Source organism: Camelus ferus, chromosome 25, assembly GCF_009834535.1.
Source record: "Camelus ferus isolate YT-003-E chromosome 25, BCGSAC_Cfer_1.0, whole genome shotgun sequence".
NCBI classification, from domain to species: Eukaryota; Metazoa; Chordata; class Mammalia; order Artiodactyla; family Camelidae; genus Camelus; species Camelus ferus.
Genome location: NC_045720.1, coordinates 4,277,904 through 4,302,070, shown reverse-complemented (window position 1 = coordinate 4,302,070; position 24,167 = coordinate 4,277,904). Strand labels below are relative to the sequence as shown.

Sequence of the window (24,167 nt, the reverse complement as noted above, 5' to 3'; positions counted from 1 at the left end):
CAGCTATCCCTACGGTCCTAGCTCATGTGTCCCTGCAGTATGACTAATGATGCTTCTGCAGGCTTCCTTTAGCCCACAAAGTGCACTCAGCCTTTGGGACCGTATTAAACACCCTGGTAACTCCAAACTTCCCCTTAAGTCACCGACCAATAACAACTGGGGCTGAGTCCTCGATCTGACTGCTTCTACTCTCTGCTCTCACGTTTGTCCCCATTGTCTATTGGTTTTTAATCAATGGTGACCTTTCCTAGCCCTTTTATTTTCCTAAGGCAAGAAGACATTTCCAGTGCAAGATAACCAGCACCCTTCTGAGAGCTCCCCTGAGGTTTGAAACCCAGCACTCCTCCAACGAGATGTCTTTCCCCTTGCACGGAGAGGAGAGCTGGCCATGGTAATAATGGTCTTAGTTTTTTGCAAGTGCGTCAAATGCTAACATAGCATGTCTTTGGAAGTTTATCAGCAGGAGCTTCACACATGTGTGCATTAATCTCAGTGCCTCCTTCTGCTAGCTTTAGCTCAGTCAGTCTTCTCTATTGCAGACAAAGATTCAAGCCATCACAGAAACGACCTGTGGACCAGGGCTATGCATAGAAAGAGTCTGGGGAAGAAGGTGGAGCAGCTAGTTTACCCTGTCCCCCTCCAGTTACGTTCTTTGTAACAAACTTGCATTTACCGGTAGCACTGCCTGTATCTCCCCCAATACCTTAAATTGCCCCGCCCACTGCTGTTACAAAATCAAGTTGGAGTTTCTAAAGCCTCGCTTTGTCCCTCGTTGAGAAAACATGAGGAGAGAATGAGAGAGTGGGCAACACACTGCCTTGAACCAGCGGCACATTTGAATCTATGAGGATTATATTTACACAAATATGTTCCACTTCTGCACAGAGGTTAACCTGAGTTCTGAAATGCTTGTGTGCATCAAACATGATAAAGCTATGAACTGGTAACAGACTGGACAAATCTAGTTAAACGGGAGTGACCTCCCTGTGAGCCAGTGGTGGCAAGGAAGGTGGGCTCACCAACTCCAAGTATTCTGTTTCTTTATTTTTCCCAAAATTTTCCTAGAAAGCTTCTTGAATGAGACTCCAGGTGGCTAGCCAGGTTCGGCCAAAGTCTGTTGTCTGTTACACTGTGGGTTCAGCTTTCCCCAGTCTCCAAATGAAAGCACCTCGGCTGTCCGGTCCTATCCCCACCCTCCAGCCCTCAGTGCCTCCCTCTCTGAGCGCCACCCTGGAATGACGGAGGTCTGTAAAAGGATGTCTCAACCAGAGCTCTCACGGGTCTTAAATGTTTCCAGCAGAGCCCCTCCAAAGCCACTACTTGAAGTAATTGAGTCCCGCCACCAAGAAGAATTTCTCGAGGAAGAGTTCAGAGTCCAGCACAGCGATGTGAGCGGCTCGGCCAATCAGGGCGTTGGCCGTGTTGGGCAAGGCGTGGAACACGTTGTGTCGGACTAAAGTGCAGCCCTTGGCTTCCACCAGCGGGCGGAGAAGGTTGTCGATCATTTCCGCATAAACGGGCCCTGCAAGGAGGGAAGACAGATAGGAGGTCGGGGCAGAGTTCAGCGGCAGAATCTAGAGAAAAACAACACCGGATGGGTTTTCTCCTATCCCTGGGCAGAACAGCAGATGTGCCTCACAGGCATAGTCACTCTCACGGGTCCCTTTGGCTTTTTCAAATTGAGAAGTCACTAAAAGAGGAAAAAGACAAAGACGAAGATGAAGACAAACACAAAACGAAAATGAAGAAGGAAAAGAAGGAGGAGAAGAGAAGAAGGAAGATGAAAAGGGAAAGAAAAAGAAGAAATGAAATGAAGTGAAGTGAAATGAAATGAAAAGAAAAAAAAAAATAGAAGCAACGCGGCTCACCTGTGTGTCTGTCTTTGAGGGCAGTTTTACACATTTCGATCCTGGCTGAGTGAAATGGCACGTAGCGGTCTTGGGGAGAAGCAACCAGCACGACGTTTTTAAAATACTGCAGACCTGCAACAAGCCAGGCGGGCACTTTTTATCCAGGTTGTTTCAACTTACAGTCTCAGCTTTGCACACTTTGTGCAAACTTGCCCCCGAGAGAGGGAAAGGGGAAGACACCAGGCACAGCAGCCGAGCCGCTGCGGAGGACCTCCCGCTCTGGGAGGCTGAAAGGGGATTTGCACGTTAGTGGGAAGATGATGGCTTTGTCCTCATCGGCCTTGGAAGCTAGGGAGACACACAGCTCGCTACTGTGAACACTGAGTAACACGTAAGTGGCAAGAAAGCCTTTCTGGGCAGGGAATGCCACGGGGTCCACAAGGAAGTCAATGTAGTGTGGGGCTCCTCCTTCTCAGCCCCACAGTGCCCTTCATTCCAGCCCCGATTGTGTCACCTGCTTCAGGAAAAGTCTCTGACCTCATCCCCTGCGTGTAGTCTTGCCTCCCTGCAATCAGTCTCTCGCACTGAGACAGAGCCTCCCAGCCTATTCCTTCTGCCCCCAGAGCCCATCAGGGATCTCCAGGCCCGGCAGCGCTCCACCCCAGGTCCTCCACCTGGACTCAGTGACCCTGTGCGGCTGCCTCCACTGAATTGAGTCTTCTCATCCAGGATCACAACCCCAGACCGTGTGCTGGGGGCTGGCTGGCTGGCCTCAGTAACCCGCAGGTGCAGGGCAGGGGTATAAACACTAGCCCTTTGCCCTCACTCAGGATAACTGCGGGGCGGCCCCAGGTCCCGAGCTCCCAGTGGGTGGGGCCCACTGACATCTCCAGGGTGACCACGTTGTGGTCCAACTGCCCGCCCTGCCCAAGCCTGCCTCCCCATGGAGGGATACCCTGCGGGCTCAGCACAGCACACAAAGACGGAAGTGAGTAAGGAGCCTGGCCACAGTTGTCATCAGCCCAGGGCTATGCCGAGCTCACATGCAGGGAGGCAGAGGTACCATCAGAGTCAGTGTCTATAAACTGATGGAAGACGCGGACCGCGAGACAAGACCCTGGGCCAGGAGAGCTTCCTCAGCAGGACGGGGCAGGACAATGGGTCGGCCCCTCTGCCCCTTCTGTGGACAGGGAGGTCATGCTGTGCGTGACCTGCTCATCCCCAGGGCAGGAAGGGTCTTCAACAGCCATGTGCATGTCCTCACCCCAGAATGTGGGAGGAGGTGTGACACCAAGCCTGCGGGAAGAACCCCCATCTCCCCCAGCACTGTCAACAGAAATGCACAGTGTCTCCCTGCCCCTTTTTGTGGTGGCTCTGCACCTGGGTGAAGGAGCTGTGAGCGGCGCACAGACCTCGGGGCTTGTGCCATTGGGACATTGAAAGCCTGGCAGGACATAGGGGCTACAGCTCGGCTGCAGAGAGGGCACTGCACACCAGCTCCCCTGGAGACGCCGCTCACAGCCAGGGGCAGATGGCCCAAGGGCTGCCGCACTCCCGAGGGGCCCGCGGGCCTCTCCTGCGCCTCCTGACTCCGCCCTTCCAGGAGCCAGTGAACTAGCGCTGACGCTAATCCGGGTCTGGGGGTTGGGATCTCCAGTTCACACGCATCACTGCCGCTAGGGGCTGCGGAGGGGGCCGCGCACCTGTTTTTTGGCTTAGTTGGTAGAGGAAGCATTTGCGCAGATCTGTGTTATCCCTGAAGGTCAGCTGCAAAAGGGACCCGGATTTCTTCAATTTCTGCATGAGCCACAAGCCTAGAAAGACAGAAACAAAACAAAGCAAAAATCAAACACATCAAACAAAAGGCAAAAAAAGAAACAGGGAATGATTAACATTAAACTGTGGTTTTTAGTTAACTTAAAAATGAGAGTACGCTGGGCAATTTAGCAAATACTTGTGGAGTCAGAGGGACGTCCGACTTCTCATGTCCTGGTGGCAGTGACGGAAAATCATATGGGACAGGCTTCGGGGGTCAGGAACTACCCAAATCGTTTGATTTTTCAATCCCCTTCCATAAATCTAGCCTAATGGAACACTCCTAAATAAAATTGAAAAAAAAAAGTAAGAATGTTCCTTAAAGATCTATTTAGGAAATGGAAGAGGGAAAAGCAACCATCCTTTACTGAGTCCACCCATTTACAGTGGCTACACTGACGTTAACACTGAGGAGTGTGAGCATATGTCACCACCTCCAAAAACTGAATTTGATAAAAATGCAAGGAAATAAACAAGGGTGTGTATATATCATGGTGACTGCCACGTAAACGTGTCTGCATGCGAGATCACTCTGGACACGCTGCACTGCAAGCATTCTTGGTAATGACTCATTTTTCAACTCTTGGTAGTGTTGCAAGGTTATTTTATTATTATGGGAAAAAGTCAAAGGTGGTTAAAATCATTTGTTTCTGCCTAAAGGAGCTTCCCTGGTTTGGGAGGACAGACAGCGTGACAGAGGGAAAAGAATCTCATTTGTTACTGTATCAATGTGTCAAAGAGCTCGGGGTCACAAATGATGTCCTACAATAATGTAAAAGCAAACACATTGGCCCCACCTCATGTGAGGGCAGCAAGCAGCCCGGTCTGGCCTGGGTGTGGGGCAGGTACAGGGGAGCCGGGGTAGAGAGCCAGGAGCTGGGCAGGGCGCTGGAGCTTACTGGGGTGACCCCCGGATAACACGTAATGGATTTGGCCGACTGGGGACCACTGAAGTCTTTGTTAGGAATGACTTAATAAACTATTCACTATCGTACAAACCCCAATGACCCACTTCGGCTGCCAACACCAAATCTCGTCACCTGCCAGTAACCACCCCATCAGTAGCATCCATACGGTCTAGAGGGTCAGTCTAACCCCCGTCACATCACACGAGGTCCTTTATCACCATCAGGCTCCTCCTGACAGTGTCACTGCCATCCTGTGCTCCTGTCACAGAGAGCCACCTGCAGTTTGCTGATGACACCGTGCTCTCAGTTACTAAACACACTATTTCTTCCGCACAGAAAACTCTCCTACCGTCCACTGTCTTGGAAATTCTACTCATCTTCCGAGATTCACTGGGCCTCACTTCTTTGCCCTCCATGACGTCCCTCCCTTACAACACAGAGGAAACCATGAGAGCCTCAGGCTGCAGAAAGAAGTTTAGAAGCTGGCTAAAGACGACCTCCCATACATGTCAGTTAACTTCTTTTTTCCTTCTCCTGTTTAATCTTCAATAATTCTGTAATACACACATTCACAAAAGCACATACTATATATATATATGTGTGTGTGTGTGTGTAAACATATATGTGTGTATATATAATACACACTTATAGACATGTATATACACATGTATACATATAAAATATACATGCTTATAAATAGCACACACACATATATAATGTGCATGCTTACACACAGGCATATATACACATACAAGCATATACCATACGTGTATCCACACTTACACACACACATACATATCCACATTGGCCTCATCTGACAAATAAGGAAACTAATGGCCTCATCTGACAAATAAGGAAACTAAGTAGCATGGAGATTAAAGGTCTTGGCCAGAGGAGGCCCCGAACGTCTGGGTTAGAACTTACCGGTAGGCCTGTCATGGAAGTGACTTGATTCAAAGCCCATTTTGATAGACTGTTTGTTTCCACAAAATCCGTATGCTGAAAACTAAACCCTCAGTGTGATGGTGTTTGAAGGTGTGGTCTCTGGGGGGTGATTAGGTGATGAGGGTGGAGCCCTCCCAAGTGGGATTAGTTCCCTTATAAGAGAGACCCTTCCTCCATGTGCGGACACAGTGTGAAGACGGCTGTGTGTGAATCAGAATGTGGGGCCTCCAAATCTGCCGATGCATTGATCTGGGGCTTTCAGGCCTCCAGAAGTGCTAGAAATAGATGTTTGTTGCTTATAAGGCCCCCACTCCAGTTTATGGTGATTTGTTGCAAATTGAGACACCCACGCTCTCACCCCCACATCATTACACCTCTTCAGTTTTTTCCAGCCAAAACCCCAGGGCCATCACCTATTTATTCACAGAAAGTTGAAGCAGAAGAGATCCGGGGAAACCTCTAATCTAACCTCACCCAGCTCACGACCGGAAGAACGCCTTTCTAAGCCGGGTCTCCTGCCACCTCATGCTCTGCAGAGGCTCCAAAGTCCCAAGGAGGTTCCATCAGGCAGCGAGAGCATCTGTCTCGGCTGTCACCTCCCCTCTGCCCTGAAGGAACCGAGGGGGTGGGGAGAGTCTCACCTGTACTGACCAGGGTGCTGTTGTTGTACAGGGTCCCCAGGTGAGGCCCGGACAGCGACAGGAAGGTGTGGAGTTTGTTGAGGTAATACCGGAACCGGGGCCGTGTGAGGACCGATCGGATGATGATGTTGCCGAGAGAATGGCCAATGAAGCTGTTGAGAGGCAGAAGTGGTCCACGTGAGTGCGACAGCAGGAGGCCAGCTGCCCGGAACGCGCTGCACTGGGAACACCAAGGGGTGACCGCCCTCCACCTCCCATGGCACTTAGGGAAACCGCCAGTCCATCCCCACAGGGTTTCCGGACGCTGGCCACATGAAGCCTGAGATGGAAGCTCTGGCCCACGGTGGCTGGAGGAGGAGTGTGGGCATCTTCCCAGATTTGTGTTAGTAGAGCAGCCCCAACTCTGGTCTCCACGTCTCCCTCGGTGCACTGGGGGGTCCTCTCTGACATACGCATCTCAGCACTGACATCCCAGTCACTCACAGGGTAAAATCCAGCTCCTGAGCTTGGCTTATGAGGTTATTCCTGACCTGACCTCTGCCTGCATTCTCTGACTTTACTCAGGACACAGCTCTGAGCTGCCCGCTCTCAGCCCACAACAGCTCTGCTCCGGCGGGACTGCTGCCACAGGTCTATGGGTTCCACACATCACTACTTTCAGTCAATGTTAAGTAATTTTGTTAGAGAACAAACCACACAAGCTGTTGACTATCACCTTAACCACGTCAACAGTGACCCTGAGTTGTCATAGTGGAAGGACCCACTTAGCACTGACTGAAATCCTTTTATTGGGCAGGCAATACATCTCTCAGTGCTGGTCCCACTTAGTCAATGGGAAAACAAAGGCTCAGAGATGTAGGAAGCTTGTAAAAGGTTACACAGTGGAGCTGGGACGCAAGCTTGTAAGTGTTGGCAGAACACATTTAAAACCTAGAGATGGCTGTTAAAGTCCAATTCTCTTTCTACTGAGCTACAAAATGTTATAGTCCTGCACACAAGTATGGGCATGTCAAGCAGCCCTGGCCTCATTTCTGCCCTGAAACTAAACCACTCCATCAAAAGTCACAAGTGAACTTGTCCCAGACTCGTACACAAAAGGCATCACGCTGAACTTGTACACAGCAAACACTCAAACATGGCACCCCTCCCCCCGGCATTAACTACCTGTGGTTTCCTTTTACCTAATTCGCGATATGGAGAGGTTGTACAGCTGAATGTGCTGAATGATTTCATCCAGTAACCGATCCGTCATGGTGTCAAAATCCGCAAACGTGTCCATCTGGAAGGAGAGGGAGGAGACGGGCGCTGGGCGGGGCCGGGCGCGGGGCGGGGCCCTGGGCGGGGCCAGGCGCTGGGCGGGGCCGGGCTCTGCGCACAGGCCCGGCTTCCTCGTTAACCGTCAGGGCGCGTCCCGGGAGGGCGCCCAGGCCCGATGGGAGGGTTACCAGTGAGGAGGCGGCATCAGAGTGGGGCTCTGGTGAGGAGCCTTGGGGACCCTGGAGAACTTTCAGTTGGGAGGGTGGAAAGTAAAGGGACAGGAGGAAGAGACGGAGAAGAGCGGGCGTGCCGTGCCGGCTGCCACGCCACGGGCCGGGGGCTCACATGGGCGCACGGGTACCGCTGCCCCGCTTCGCAGAGGAGGGAACAGGCCCGAGAGGCGAGCCCCGGCCCCTTCCCCAGCGCAGACCTCAGACCGCACTGCCCCGCCACGTCCCGAAGGCAGGCGTCGGCTTTGAGAAGGTTCCAGAAGACACCTGACTCACACGTTCACACTTCTTCCTATTGCCTCCTCCCAGAAGGAAGCGAGTCCCTTGTCCCCAGACCTTCCACGTGTCTGGTCAGTGTTCTCTGACAAGGTCCCCTCCCACCTGTGTGGCCATAGACTCTCATGGCGACTTCAGGAGCCCGTCTAAGACCTGAATCAGGGGTTGTCTCAGTTCTGAAGTTTGTTGTCGTACCTGATTCTTTTCAGACATAAGGAAGTCCAGTTTTCCTCCCGGAAGCCCCAGTTCTATGAAAGTCTTTACCAGCCGGAGGTCTGCACTGTTCCCTAAAAACGACAAGCAACCCCACCAGGGACCCACAATTAATCACATAAAAGCTGACGCACAAGGATTTACTTCTCACTCTTCTCCCATCCCCCCACTTCCCATTTTTTTATTAAGCTGATAATAAGAACAACTGGTCCTGTGCTGCCCCCTCCCCCTGCCCACACGGGTCAGGCCCCTCCTGGTGGTCCCCCCTCCATGGAATTATTCCTCCATCTATAAATATGTGGCTTGTGAACATTCTGACACAGCAATGGCTGCAGACTCTCCACCCCCCTTTTCTTCCAAGTCAGTTCTCTTCACTCAGGATAAACAGAGTGGTGGCCCTTGCGGCTGATGAGGCCCAGTGTGACATCGACAAGTCCCCTCTCAAATCTGCTCCTCAGTACAAAGACTGTCTAGTTCTGCCACTTACATGTAGCCAGCAAGTCCCTCACAGAGGCCAGCAGGGACATAGTTATCCACAGCAGAGCAAGGGTCACCCTTGGGAACCCGAGTCAGGTAAGTGCAAACTCCATGGGTACCATCTTCCAGAGTGACCAGCAGGGGCTGAGGAACAGGAGCTTAAGAACTTGAGGCTGCTGCTAAGCGCAGAGGATGGAGAACGCATCCCCGAAGTAAAAATCAGGTGGGAAGTGATTCTGATACAACAGAACAAACTCCGTATTCAAGTTTCGTTAAGCAGTAAACTTCATGCAGGCCACGGGGTTCGGCTGTAGCTTTTGCTTTTTAATTGAAGTAGAGTCGGTTTACAATGTTGTGTTAATTGCTGGTGCACAGCAGAGAGGTTCAGTGATACATTATACATGTATGTCACTTTTCATATTCTTTTTCATTATAGGCTGTTACAAGGTATTGAATATAGTTCCCTGTGCTGCACAGCAGGACCTTGCTGTATTCTCTGTTCTATATATAGGAGTCAGTATCTGCAAACCCAGAACTCCCAGTTTACCCCTCCACCCACCCCCTTTCACCCCGGGGCCAGAATTCAGTTGTAGCTTCATGAATTTTTTAATCTGTTCCTCAAAGGGATCCCTGCAGAGTTGAAAGTCAGAAGTTGCTTATGTGGCCAAATAGGTGACCCACTTCGCCACGTCACTGTAGCTTCCGCGCAGCTTATAAACTATAAACGATACCATTTACAACCAATTTTATGTTGTTCCTTAGGAAACTACCACACAATTCAAAGGATGGTGAAAATGCCACACAGGATATGGGAGACTTAAAGATATTTGATAGAATCTCTCTAATCTTTAAGGATGACCCAGTATAAATAAACACCCACCCCGCGACGGTGGCCCGTCTGAGCACAAGGCCAGGGATGCAGGGCAGAGCTATCAGACACTTAGGTGCTTCTAGGAAGTGTTTCGGTGTTGTATTAAGTTAAATTTTATTCATTCCTTCCATTCCGGACAATGAAAGCAGGCTCTTTGGTCCTTTTGTTCTTGTTTAAAGCTACCTAACGACATTCTAAGATCTGGCCTTACTATATATACATGCAGATAGACAGATATCTCAAGTGTCTATATTAGTGTAAGGAGTCTAAACAGGAGATGCCGGGGGCCCCTCTTCTTCAGCTACTGAGCAAGAAAGAACTTTCTGCAACTTAAAACTTTTTCAGAAAATATGATTTGATAGTGTGTTCAATTGAGGACATCTACAAGAATGTACCTCTTGGGCTTTTTGCACATGAAGAGTTGTGGAAATGTTCATGCCCATTACCAACGTCTTCAGTCCTCTGTTCATGTAAATACACCCTTGGAAGTAGAATTTGAACAAACGGATCCTGTGAAACTCTGCAGAGTTTAGGCACATGCACCTTGAACTAGAGGCATCACCTTCAAGAGAAACGGGTGCTTGATTGCTGGCTGCCTTTTGGGTGGCTTTATGCCCGAGGGATAACGCTAGGGCTGACAGCTCACTTTTCTGACACAGACACTGGTGAAGCTGCTCTTTCTCTACAACATTCCTCTTCTCCCACCTGCGTGATGGGAAAAAAATAAAAGTCTGTGGCCCGACCAGATTTCTTATTTTAACAAAGAGATGGAGAGGCACATCTCATTTTAATTTAGTATCAGGTAAATAAGAGGTGGACACTCGTCATGCAAGGCATGAAGCTAAGTTGTCCACAGATCCTGTGTTTAAAAACTCACAGGGTGAGTGAGAAAGTTGTTCCTTGTCTTTCTTGAAATCTTTCTGATTGCAAATCCCAGTTAAAAACAAGCCTGTCTTCAACACCTTAATACTTTTTAAAGAGAAAGTGAATCTCAAGCTCAAAGTCTCCTGGCAATGGGACAAGTCAGACTCCAGCACAGTTATTTCCTTTATAAGTATTTTCAGTGTGACTTTGTGTGTTGCATGTGATTGTAGTATTTAATTTGTGGTAGTGATTTGAAGTTTTATTTTATTTTATTTTTTGATGGGGGTACTGGGGACTGAACCCAGGACCTCACACATGCTAAGTATGTGCTCTACCACAGAGCTATACCCAACCCCTTGAAGTTTATTTTTTTAATAAATATATTCAAAAAATAAGACCATTTCAACACAAATTTTGAAATTAATAGTACGAGGTCCATGGATAGAGTAAATATGGGGAAGGGAATGTGTGAATGGCTGAGACTTGGGGGGCGTAAGAATCAAAGCAGAGAGAGGAGAGCTCACCAGAAAGACAGACAGACACCGCGGTGTGAAATGGCCTCTGTCCCTGGAGATGGGAGCGAATTAGTGCAACTGAATGAGGAAAAGAACAGGAGATGAGAATGGGGGGCGGATGCAGGGGTCAGACATAAAGAACATTTTATGCCAGGAGTTTTCTAAGCTTTCTAAGATAGGAGTTTATTTTATTTTGTTTTCTGAGAGCTACAGAGAAAGGTTTTAGGTAATGGAATGGCATGACCAGATCTAGTAAGATTTTAGGAAGGTGACTTGGGGGTGTGGGTGAAGGTCTGGGTAGGGAAGAGATGAGCTTGTTGGGAAAATGAAGAACGAAACGTGGGCTCTGGAGCCTGAGAGCTGGGCTGTAATCCTGGCTCAATCGCATCAGCCGTGGGACCCCGTACAAGGGACGTAGCTCCCTCCTACTGAGTTCTCCCACTTGTGAATGGGGGTAGCAATAGCAGCTCCTCTGCGGGGCTGTTGTCAGGATCAACAGCACTGATGTATGCTCGGCATCTAGAATGGCTCCTAGTCCCGGGTGAGTGACGTAAACTTTCCGGTCTCCATCATCATCACCATCTAGAGTGACCCACCACGGGATTCCTTAACACTCCACCAAACAGACCTGCTGACTTAGCGGCCTGATCTGCGATGCACGTAGCCAGAAGTTGATGCAGACAATTACATGCATTAGCCCCAAGAGCGAGAAAAACTCAGGATACCGAGAAGACTGTTATCATGCAAGTAAACGCATCCCCGTTCCCTAGTTGATCATCATAAGAAGGTAACCACAGTGCGGATCAAATATTGATCAGTCAATCTAAGAAAGAGATGGGGCGTGTTCTCTAAGCCCAATTTGAGGATTATAACCCAAGAAGAGCATCCCAGAAAGCCTCGAGAGCTGTTCCTCCTGTTAGAAGTCAAGGCATGTAAGTTTTTCGAGACAGAGAGAGCTGTACATTAAACGACGTATAATTGACAGTGCACAGATCTGAGCGTCTTCATGGTGCGTCATGTGACCTCTCCCAAGGTCAGGAAGGAGTGTTATCTTCAGGGAGTTGTCTTGCTGATGCTGGAAGAACACTGCCCTTTGTGACTGAGCGGGCATTTCTGCCAATGGAGAAGGTTTGGCCTGATGCATAATGCAGGTGCCCAGGTGAGGGGAGACAGCAGGCCAAAGGGCGGAGATTTTTTTGTTTAAATGTTTCTTGTCTTGCCATAAAACACGAATTTTCTTTCACAACAGGTTTTGCTCTTCATCACCAGTGACGCCCTAGAAAAGTCCTTCCACTTCTCTGACCCTCAGTTACCTCCCGGAGTCCATGTAAAGTAGACGTGGTTGATTTATCCCATTCATTCCTTGATAGTATTCATTCATTCATTCATTCATTTCTGCACTTCATTAACTCAACATACTTTAGCGCCAGAGCAATCCTCCCTTTGGGAGCAAGGCCACGCCACTGTCCCAGACCCTGCACACTGCTACTGTTCCACACCTGCTAACTGAACATCTGCACCTGATTTGAATTAATTCATAAATACTCTCATTTTTTATAGCACAAAATGTTGAGGAGGAAACCTTTTCAGAACTCACCATCCAGGCCATGGACACAGACTACCAGGTGAATCCCATCTTCCAAGTTTTCTTCCTCTTCCTCTGGTGGGAAATACGGCATGTCAGAAGCTAGTACAGATAAGTCACTGTACAGAAATCCATCAATCTTCAGCTCTTTTTTAAATTTTTCTTTGGCCTGATAAAAACTGGAGAATACACTAATTAATCACAAGCCAAGCTGTGGATTCCATGTTGAACAGGTGATGAGTCGAGCTGGGATGTGAGAGAGATGAACACCTACAGGGAGGCATCAGCCACGTGGCAAAGGCTGAGTGTGAGACGTCAGGGGAGCCGCTAGTGAAGGAACTTTGTTCTGAACAAGGAGGCAGGAACGCACCCCAGGAAAACCAAGGTCTGTAAGTATGTGAGTTCTGCGGTTTTCCATGTGGTTCCTGCAGGGAACAGAACTTCTAAGATTCCATCCAGCTTCAAGGATCCACACAATCTTTAAGACATCTCCTGGGAGTGAAAGTTTACTAACCTGGCCTCCATCTACTTCTCCAGCATCATCTCCCAGCCTCCAAAAAGAACACATTTCTCATAATTCTTTGCCTGAATCACATCTCCTGTCTTGATTTCCATGCCTTTGCGCATCTGGGTCTACCTGTCTGAAATCCCGCCTGGTTACCATGTCCTACGCCTGGCTATCTGACACGGTGGTGGTTAAGCGCACGGTCTCAGGAGTCAGACTTCCAAGGTCAGAATCTCAGCTTTGACACTTACTAGCTGTGGGCCGACTGCTTAACCTCTCTGCATCAAGTTTCCTCATTTGTAAAAGAGGAATAACACCCTTATCCGACTCACAAAGTCATCTTGTTTTGTGCATTCAGTGACATAAGCTACGCAAAATGCTTAGAACACTTGAAATCAGATTAAATACTTAAAAAAAATGTTATCTATTACTAGCAACACCATCATCACCGTCATCATCATCAACATGACGTTTCATACTTTGTCCTCAGCTTAGGTGTCGTCTCTGAACAGCTTCTCCGGGTCACCACCTCTATTCACACTCACTGTCCCCAGCCAAATCAGGTCCCTCTCTTTCTGGCTCAGCTGTGCACACAGGGACCACCCCATTTACTCAGCTGCCCTCATTTGTGTCTGTCTGTGTCTCCTCGCAAGACTGAGAACACAGAAACAACCAGGACATTGGACAGCGCCTGCTGCGCACTGGCTCAGTGGATGGCATGGGCATACGACAGGTATTTAATGCTCTTTATGAAACATGGGACCCCAAGTTGACCTGCCTGTGCGATACCTTTTGGGGATATCATTCATGTGTAACTGTTCAGCATTCTTCAAACAAGTAGATGAGATGAGATATTTTGATAAAATCATTCTATACTCGAATTAATCAAATAGATAGTTTAAAGGTGAGGGAGTAATGTGAATGCCAACCCAACACAAGGATAAGTGGATGGATTCCCATTTTAAAAGAAATGATAAACTTAAGAACCACCCAAAAGGAGAATAGGAAGAAAATCTGATGAAGTAGTCCTATTTCCAGAGGCTCTTAGAGAACTGCCCCCTCGAAATCTGCAAAGATGGAGCTACAACAACATGTATATGAGTTGTTCATCATAACAAAAACTGAAAAAGAAAATCTTAAATGTCTATCTCTAAAGGATTATTAAGTCATGGTACATTTACACAATGGAATAGTATTTAAACATTAAAATGATAATGCAGGGATAGATTGATAAACACAGAAAGATGTTTCTAATATATTAAGTTGGGGAAAAACTTAAGAGTTTTAAAGAATTATCCTAATTTTGCATAATAATAATATATACATTTAGGTGCACATAGGAAAATATGGAAGACTTACACAGTGGCTGTATTTGAGAGATGGGCTTATTGATCATTTTTACTTCCATATGCTATTCTGCATTTCTGACTTGGGTTATACGAATATATTATTTTATATAAATCAGAAAATAACTGCTATCTCAATGTTGAAGCAGGATGCATGAAATTGAGAAATATGTAGGAAAAAAAATCTCAAAGACTGCTGGGGTGAGTTAGCCATCAGCAAGCTTACCTGAACATCCTCTCACTGACTTCTTCCTCCAACTTGCTGGAGTGAGTAGGAACAACTCCAAAGGAGCCCAAAGGTTGATGAGTGATGGGAAACAGGGTCTGTTTGGGAGAGAATCCAGCCCTGGCAGGGGTCTCCTTGGGCACAGATGAGAAAGGGAGACACGTGGCAGTGCAAGACACAGATAAGTTGACGACCTCGACAGCTTTAAGGCTGTCCAGAGAGAAGGTCTCTGCAGGGCTCAGGTGGGACACCATGATGGAGGTGCCTGCCCTTGGCTCTTGGGTTCCCAAAACTTGGGAGTGAGTGGAGTGAGTCACAGTGGAGCACACGGTGCCTTCTTCGGGTCCATCCTCCAGGAAGGTGTCAGCTCCTCTGCTCAGCACTGGGCCATCAATGACGCAAGGTGAGCTGCTCTGCTCACCTGTTGAATCCAGGTCCACGGTGTTGGCAGCTGATGGACAGCTCACTTCAGGCACCTTATGGTGAGTGAGATTCTCAGCATCCAAGATGCTGCTGTTAGAAAGAGCTCTTCCTCCCACATTAGCGTCTTCAGGCGTGCCCTTTGGGGTCTCCGTGGGTGCTCTAGGAAAAGGTCTGTTTCTAGGGTTTTCAAGTGCTATGATGCGTGGTATTTTTAAACTAAGACCTTTGGTTTCAACACCTGGAGGGTTATCAGTCCTGCCATCAAGACAACAGGGTCCTTGAGGATCAAACCGACTCTCGTTACCTTTGGGGATATCTATGTAACCAGGGCCCTGCGGGCTGTCAGCATCTGGAACTACCTCCACAAGGGAGTGGTCAACCCCAGTGTCCTGAATTCTGGAGCCACCACTGAGTTGAAGGCAGTGTCCTGGGGCATCCATGCCCTCAGTGTGCGCAGCTGAAGGTTCAGCAAGACCTCCGCTTTGCTGCACCGAGTCCACATCTTCATTGGTCCCCTCTGGGCTACTGATCTGGGGCGCAGACACCGACTTGGTCAGTTTGGTGAGCGCCAGTTCCCGCTCCTCCTCCTCAAAAGGCAGAGAGCTGATGGAGGTGAGAGAAGCCTGGATCCCGCTTGGCAAACTCGTGTTGCTCTCGGTGTGTCCACCCTCTAGGGAGTTCCTGTGGAGGGCATGTCTTCGAACTAGCTGGTGCAAGACGTCCCGGTCACTGGGTAACTCCAGGGCTCTGCTTCGCGCCTCGGACCAGGCGACGGAGCTCGGCTCACTCTCAATGCCTGAATCAGAGATGAGGGAAGAGGATCTCTTGATGACCCCAGATAGCACTGACACTTCCTCCTGCTCCTCCGTGCGAGGGTCCTTCGGGGAAGCCCTGAAGTCCAAGGGATCCCTCAAAGAAGAGCTCAGTGGGTCACAGGGCTCCGAGGGGATGAGCCTCAGACTTAGCAGCGCCACCCCGCCCCCTTGGTCTGCTCCCTTCCCTAGAGCACTTAACTCATGGAGTGTGGTCTTCTCCAAAGAGATGGCATTTCGAGGACTTCCACCGGCTACCCCTTTGCTTAACTCAGTTCTGCTCAGTTCATAGTTTTCCTGAGAGGCCCCACTCTCGTGCTGAGCACTGACGACCACCGTGGGCTCGGCTCCGCGGGGCTCCTTATTGCTGGATGTCACTTCAATGTAGGTCAGCGCCGGGGCCTGGCCGTCCTCTGGGCTGGGACTCCTTCTGGGCAGGTCCTCGTCTGCCAGGGGGCGCACCCCAACGTCAGGCCTTCGGCCACTCCAACTTTCATCTTCGGGCAGATCTGCTTTGCTGTGGAATTCACCGACTGTCAGGTACACCTGAGACTCAGAGCACATATCCAGGCGTTTCGGGGTGGCGGCATTCTCATCTGGCTCTGGACACCGAATAACCTCTTCATCAGAGTCCATCTGGGGTGGTTTCATGGTGGGCAAGACAAGGTCTTCCGTCAGAGGGGATGTTCGGTTTACCACATGGCTCTCCTCTCTGTCTTTTACATTCATTATTGCAGGACTTGTTGCCAGAGCATCAAAATTAGGGTAAACACTCAAATTATGCCCTACAAAAAGAAAAAAAAAAAAAGGAAGAAATATGTGTTATAGTTTAAGAATCTATGTTCATAAATTATCCAAATACCTGATTCTACAACAAAGAATTTGTCTGGACTTCTGGTTCCTGGGAGATAACCCCTAAGTTCCTGAAATTTCTCAAGCGATTGGACTGTCTGCTCCTCATGGTGGGCCCTGAGCACTAATGCTGACCCGCTGGCTCACAGTGAGCCCTTTGACAGCCTATGCGAAGGAGGTGACTCAGGACAGGGACTGGCCACGCCAGGAAGACCAACCATGTGTTAAGTTGACGGGGACTTTGAGTCAGGTGACATCGGTACATCTCGGAAGGAGAAGTGGGCTGGGGACTGAGGTCCACCGTGTGGCCCACAGACTGATCAGTCATGCCTGCATTATGGAACCCTTGAGTAAGCTGCCCAGAGGAAGGGAGGTTTGCTCAGTCTCTCAAGATGCAAAGCACACGTCCAGGTAAAAAAGATTCATTGTTCACAATCTTTGTGCTAATTCTTGACCCAATCAAAGCTCACTCAAAGGTATGAGATAATGATGTCTTAAAGCTCCATGTAGTTTTTAAGTGTCTCAACAGTTTACTTCATGATAATGTTAATGATTATGATAGTAATATAACTTAAATCAAAGCACATGAAAGATTAAAACTTTCTGAAGAAAAAGGCCAGTCTTCTTTTTGTTTGCTTGTTTGGTGTATATGGAAATTGAGTAACATATCAGATGGCTTTCTCAAGAGATCTGTGGTGCAGGGATTTTATTCCAATTATGCATTATTGGGGGGGGCGGGGAGAGAGAAAAAGGAAATAAAGAAAGGAAAGGAAGGAGGAGGAGGGGAATGAGAGAGAAGAGAACAGAGACTAGAGGAGAGAATGAGAGAGACCATCTGTGAAGTTTGACCAAATTCAGGGTAATTTGTGTCAAAATATCGGAAAACAAACATGGGTACAGGACAGCTGGTTCTCTCAGCAAAGCATATGGGTTGTATCCTGGAGACTATGGCGAGATGCGGGTCATACCAGGCAGGGAGGACAGTGTGGGCAGAGGCCCAGAAGTCTGGGAGGTGCAGTCTGGTCGGGCACTGGGGGATCACCAGAGTGAACAGAGAAAGTGGGGGAGGGCATGGGTGGTACAGGTAGAGAGAAATCCATTGTGGGCAACACAGAGGAGCTCGAATGCTCTAGATGAATAGGGACTCTGGTCTTTATATTATAGGTAACAGGTAGATTGGTGGGTTCTTGAAACCAAAATGAAAGCGTTAACCAGAATTATCACAGACAGCTGAGACAGGACAGAGGCAGCCCAGTGAGGAAGGAGACTGTCCAAACAGAAATTTTAGTCTCACTACTGCAACTACAGAAAAACGAGGGCAGCGAAGGATCTGATTCGCAGAGAATGGATTTAGACTCACATGCTAACGACACCATCAACGTGCGTCCTAACTTGCACAGTCGCCCCTAAGTGTTCGGTGGACAAAACCGTCCACCACGCACAGCAGCCCTGCGGACCAGAACCCACGGCACCTGCTGCCCATTTCACACAGTTGCTAACTGTCGGGGGGAAAGAGATGCAGATCCAGGCCATCTGGCCAACTGTTAAGACCGCAGGAAAATGGCCCGGTCGCCTTGGGACAGGAGGGGGAAAGGTGGGTGGGAGAAAGGGTTACGGAGCACAGAGACAGAACTTGCGAGTTCCTGGTACACAGGGGGTGTTCTAGCCATGGTTCTACTGCAGGCCACGAACAAACGTCACTATTTTCACATGGAAACAGAATTCCTTTACTTCCCTTTTTGCATTACACCAAAAAAGGAAAAAAAGCAACACAAATCTGATAACCTCCCTGTAAATCATAGAAATTAAGGCCACCAAGCCCTTGAGGACGAAGGAAATAACTTTATCTGCTAATGCTTTTGCTCTGGGATTCGAGAACCACCAAAGCACATTGTAAAAGAACAAGAAGGTCGAGCCTGGCTCTGGGATTGAGAACGGACGCAGGTGACTCTGAAAACGTAGTCTGGGGGATGGAGATGGATCGGGTGAGAGGCCTGGGAGAGAAAGCAGTCTTGGGGGGATAGCCAGCAACTGTCTTGAGGTTATTCTAGAGAGATGTGACCATCAATGTTGGGGTCCCGGCCTCATCCGAGCCCCATGCCCCCAGCGCCGAACAGCGGCTGCAGAGAGATGCGGGTCCTAAAACACTCCGTAGTTATGGACAATGCGTGGCTTACAGGAACCTGCAACGGGCAGCTGGCCCTAGGAGACCTCCCCCAACCACGTCCTGCCGCTGTCTAAGACGCCAGGTGCTGACGCGGCGGGCAGGGGTTAGGTTAGGGAGGGGAGCCCCACGAAGACGGAGGTTGACCTTCCAGCTAATGCTGCAGGATGGATGGGGCTCAGCTGAAGTGAGGTTGATTTATAAAAAATAAAGATGTGCAGTGTCAGAGCACACATGAGTTGGGGGACTGAGATTTATATCCACGAGAGTATCTATTAATATGTATGGTAAAAAAAAACCTAGAAAGTAATCTGCAACAGTCTAATGATAAAAGTAGGGGGTCTGAGAGTGGGTGCTTATTTTAAATACTTTTTGTTCAGTTTTCTGTAGTTCAATCATATAACTATAATGAAGATCAACACACACACACACAGTCTCAATCCAATATTTAAGCTTGTTGGGACCCGCTGGGCAGGCGAGCATCTGTATCACTAGCACACATTTGAGCCGTCATACACACTGTCAACACTAGATGTCAGGGCACAACTGAGAACCAAAAAAACATCGTTTGTTGGCAAGGTCGCACTGTCCTTGGACATCACCTAGACTTTTCAAACATCCCAAGAACCTCAGATTGCAGAAACTCTGAAATTTAAATGGCCCGTCATTTAAATTATGGGCACCCCAGTAATAATGGCTTGAAAACACTTTGCAAACAGAGGACAAGGCAGACGCTGGCTTTGGAGCTGAAGCGAATTGGCTTTGCATGGTGCCTTTTACAGGCTGGGGGATCTCAGATTAACACTGATCCTCATGCTGCCTCAGTTCTTTGTTACACCGAGCTTCTGAGGGTGTCTATAGGATTAAAAACGTAAGGCATAGAAAACCTCCAGCATAGAGGCTGGCGTGTTTCTCTTTATTGTTGTTGTTGTTGTTGTTGTTGCTTTAAGGGATCATGGGTCTGTCTGGCTCTGTCCTCTGTGAAAGCTTGCTGGGTTTTCATAAGCAGGGCTGTGCAGGGGACAGACACTGACATCACTGTGTGCCCGGTGTGCACTAGGCTGTCTCCAGCTGATTGATCAGTTCACAAACAAACTCTGCACAGCACCAGCAAAACAGACTGTAATCTGTGTACGTACACACAGACATGTCTTCTCTTCTCCCTGAAATGAGCTCTTCATTCATTCGTCCATACACTTATGCAGCCCACTTTCTGCAATACTCTGCCTGGTTCACACCAGCCGTTAGGGTTCAGCCAGAAATAACTTCATATTTGAATTGCACATTGGAGATAAGAAAGGAGCCCCGTCTGACTCTCAAAGGGCTCCTGTGAGGGGGAGAAGCTGGTTCCCACTTCACAGGTGAGACACTAAATGCAACCCCACCCCAGGAGTCTCCAGTCTCATCTCCCTTTGGTTGTCAATTCACAGCAATGAAGCCATTCCAAATAACTAACTTACCCTGAGTTCTCGTTCCCCTCTGGGAACAGGCAAAATAGCCCATCACTGTGTTCCCACTGCTGTCGGGATCCAAACAGAGCCACCTACAGGAAGGCAGCGGGAAGCCCCACTCTTGAGTCTTTCCAAAACAAAGAAGACACACCTGTTGCGGGGCAGTCCACGTATCTGTCCTCGAAGATGACAGGCAGGGTGTTCCAGTCACCGTCAATGTCCAGGCACTCTGCGGGCAGCGGGGGCATGGTGGTGAGGTACTCCGAGTTCCGGATGTCCAGAGACAGCTGGCTGTGGGTCTGTATTCTGGGAAACGCGGAGCAGGTGAGCATCCAAGGAAGATATTTTTTTTAAATTTTTTTTTGGGGGGTAATATTTATGTAACGGAGGTACCAGGGATTGAACCCAGGACCTTGGACATGCTAAGCACACACTCTACCACTGAGCTATACCCTGCTCACGCACCCAAGGAAGATTTAAATGTTTTAAACTTGCTGCCCCCTACCCCCTTACCCCAAGGCAGCATTCGGAAAATGTTCAGCAGACACTGACACTCTCCATCTGTCTGTCTACCTTTTCTTTCCTCCCAGCTCCCTACCCAGCTCCCACAGCCCTCGTCTGCTTTGCCTCAGGACTGGTCTGGGTGCCAAGGTTAAAGGACATGGATTGTATGATTAAGCAAAACACCAAGGTACTGACCACATGCCAATTAGTAGAAAGGAATAAATACTATTCCAGTGGAGTGTGGGCTGAGTTTCTAAATGGCTAGGAATCCTAAATTAGTATTTTGAAGGAAAAACTTAAATCTATACATATTTTATTCTTATTTCTCAAACCACCTGTTGCATTTAGGGTCTGAGTCATATTTCACGCATTTGAATTCAGAACCATCTAAAATCTCTTTTTTTACTGCTTGCTCTGTGGACACCAGCATCCCTGATCAGGGCAAAAGTTCCCCTAGCTCAGGAATTGTGGTTTTCGGTTCCTCCGCATAAGACTTTAAAACGCCCCCATGTTGTTCCTCCACAGCCCAAATATCACTCCACAAGGAGGGTGTGATTCCAGACTGTGAAATTATCAGTATCCCTAATTCAGAGGCTTGGCTGGTGGAAAATACTTCCTCCCTTATCCTCAAGTCCTTACAACAAAGAAAATAGTTCTTTTTCCCCCATTCCAGGAAAATATTAACATTCCATCATTTTTTGAGACAATTAACTTGTTCACAAAACAGAAACAGACTCACAGACAGAGAAAATAAACTTGTGATTACCAGAGGGGAAAGGGGTGGGTGGAGGGATAAACTGGGAGTTCGGAATTTGCAGATACTAACTACTATATATAAAATAAACAGCAAGGTCCTACAGTACAGAGCAGGGAACTACATTCAGTATCTTCTAATAGCCTATAATGAAAAAGAATATGAAAAGAAACATCTATCTATCTATCTATCTATCTATCTATCTATATATATATATATATATATATGTATAACAGAATCACTATCCTGTACATCAGAAATTAACACAACATTGTAAACCAACTATACTTCAATTTTTAAAAATTAAAAATTTTAAAATTAAAAAAATCTGAAACTACAAAACAATTCCCTCATTTTTCTCCATGCCAACTCAGTCACTCTTGCCCGAGGGAAGATGATACTTTTATCAGGTCGGTGAGTTTGGGAGGAGAATTAAGCACGCACAGCCACCGTCTGGTGGCCTCTCTGTCTCTCTGTCCAGCTGCAGCTTTTTCTGAGCAGCCTGACTCTGGAGGCCCCAACCACACAGGACTGTAGCTGTGCAACCTGGCACAAACCAGAGCGACTTCTGCAATTCAGCATCCCCTGGAGCAAACATGATGAAGACGAACATGTCTGCCTATCTGCTATTTTATATACGTACATCTAATATAAATATGAAATGTGTATATCTTATTTTCTTATTTCTCAACTGGGCCGTAACCAATGAAAGAAAAAGATAAGCAATTTATTCCCTCCCTCCAAGTCATGAAGGCTGCTGCCACTTCATCATTCTTTGACCCTGTGTCTGAATATTTAAATGGAATTTTATTGCAAGCAATTCTGCAACAAAATTTTCAGCCATCACCTGAACCTGGAAGTTTTGGTCCAGTTTTTAGTTTATTAAAACAGTATATTGATTGAACACCAATGTGTATAGGGCTGTGGAGACAGGCTAGGGGGTACACCTAGAAGAATGAAACTTGATTTTGGACCTAAAGAGCTTACAGGCTCATGACTAAGTCAGGTGATAAATCAATGGGACAGGAGAGTCAGAGCTAAGTTATTCTATGCAGGGAGTGATCTCCTGCTGGAATGTAGCTTCTTGAGCCTGGAGACATTGTGAATGTGACCACATGCCTAGAACAATGCTTATCATGTGTTAAAAAAAAAAAAAACTACAAATTCCAGGGCATATACACCATGAGACAGCACCGCGCACCTGTTAGGATGGCTACGATTCAAACAAACAAACAAACAAACAAACAAGTGTTGGCGAGGATGTGGAGAAGTTGGAATCCTTGTACACTGTTGGTGGGAATGCAAAATGGTGCAGCCACTGTGGAAAACAGTATGGAGGTGCCTCAAAAAGTGAAAAACAGAAATACCATATCATCTGGCAGTCCCGCTTTTGAGCATTTATCCAAAATAATTGAAATCGAGATATTTAAGAGATATTAGTGCTCCCGTGTGCATGGTAACACTATTCATAACAACCAAGACACAGAAGCAAGCTAAATCCCCACGGACAGGTGAATGGATGAAGGCAATGTGGCACAATGAAGTATTATTCAGCCATAAGACAGGAGGTTCTGCAGTATGCGGCAACGTGGATGGGCCTTCAGGACATTCTGCTAAACGAAATAAGCCAGTCACAGACAGACAAGCACTACATGATTCCATTATACACGAGGTATCAAAAACGGTCCACTTCATAGAGTCAAAGAGGGGCATGGCAGTTGCCAGGGGTTGGGGAGAGGGGGAACGGAGAACTGCTAATCACTGGGCATACGTCTCAGTGACGTGAGCGAGCAAGTTCCAGAGACCTGCTGTTCTAGTAGAGCGTAGGGGGCTCGGTTCACTTCACTGTTGTCTCAATGTCAGGTTGACCTTGACTGCAGGAGTGCAGCCCAGCAGCATACAGATACTTCTATTTCACAGGCTGAGAAAACTCTGCATTTTATTTTTCTGGTGTATCCTCTGGGATGACAGCTCAGCGCTATACAGGAGAGCCACAGCAAGGAGGCTGGGAGCCTGGCATCCGGACTCTGACAAATCCGTGTTTGCACCACGTGCTGGCTGTGTGGTCTATAACTTCCATCCTTAACCCCTCTGAGCCCAGGTTTCCCTTGTATCTTCTGTAAAGTGGGGACAATGACAGTTCTTAGCTCATGGGGTTAGTGTGAACATTAAATGAGCTAAGAACTCAGTACTTAGCACAGCTTCTTACCAGAAGCATCTCCCTAGACTCATCAGCACCAGGAAGGCAGGGGGAGTGCCTACTATGTTCAACCCTATGCAGATAGCATCTTGTAGAATGAATGATTTTAAAAAATGATACCGTGTTAAAGTGATTACTACAGACAACATAAAAGAAGGACACCTCAATTATCATTTTACAGGAACTGAGTCATCAGTACAGGCCTTCATATGCATCAACATTTTCACGGTCATTCAATCAACGAACCTTCACTGAACACTTCCTTACTGGGTGAAAAGCACTGGCTGACATGGTAAAACAGAAAGGGGCACAGGAAAGCACCCCCTTGCTACTAGCCAGTTCTAAATCATTTTTTAAATGCTTTTTAAATATTGCAACCCACACAAGAAAGAGTTTTCATTTTACATGGCAACCCGGACCATCACACACCCCACACACACACACACACACATACACACACACACTCTCTCTCTCTCTCTCTCT

The 24,167-nt window shown here is 47.9% G+C and overlaps 1 protein-coding gene and 1 long non-coding RNA gene across 2 annotated transcripts in view; one reads left to right on the top strand and one right to left on the bottom strand.

The window, feature by feature from the left end:
• Positions 1-1,023: 1,023 nt before the first annotated feature.
• Positions 1,024-24,167, bottom strand: part of FAM135B (family with sequence similarity 135 member B) — a 234,627-nt gene continuing 211,483 nt past the window's right edge. The window contains exons 12-20 of the mRNA XM_032467566.1: positions 20,378-20,532; positions 14,525-16,544; positions 12,460-12,626; positions 8,118-8,209; positions 7,341-7,438; positions 6,160-6,311; positions 3,554-3,664; positions 1,869-1,982; positions 1,024-1,522 (exon numbers count right to left, since the gene is read on the bottom strand). Of these exons, the coding sequence (XP_032323457.1) occupies positions 1,317-1,522; positions 1,869-1,982; positions 3,554-3,664; positions 6,160-6,311; positions 7,341-7,438; positions 8,118-8,209; positions 12,460-12,626; positions 14,525-16,544; positions 20,378-20,532 (3,115 nt within the window). The 3' untranslated portion in view covers positions 1,024-1,316. The remainder of the gene's footprint in view (positions 1,523-1,868; positions 1,983-3,553; positions 3,665-6,159; positions 6,312-7,340; positions 7,439-8,117; positions 8,210-12,459; positions 12,627-14,524; positions 16,545-20,377; positions 20,533-24,167) is intronic.
• LOC116659736 lies at positions 8,764-22,223 on the top strand. The gene is made up of 3 exons (XR_004315070.1): positions 8,764-9,153; positions 19,601-19,606; positions 22,208-22,223. It is a non-coding gene; the product is annotated as an uncharacterized LOC116659736 (long non-coding RNA).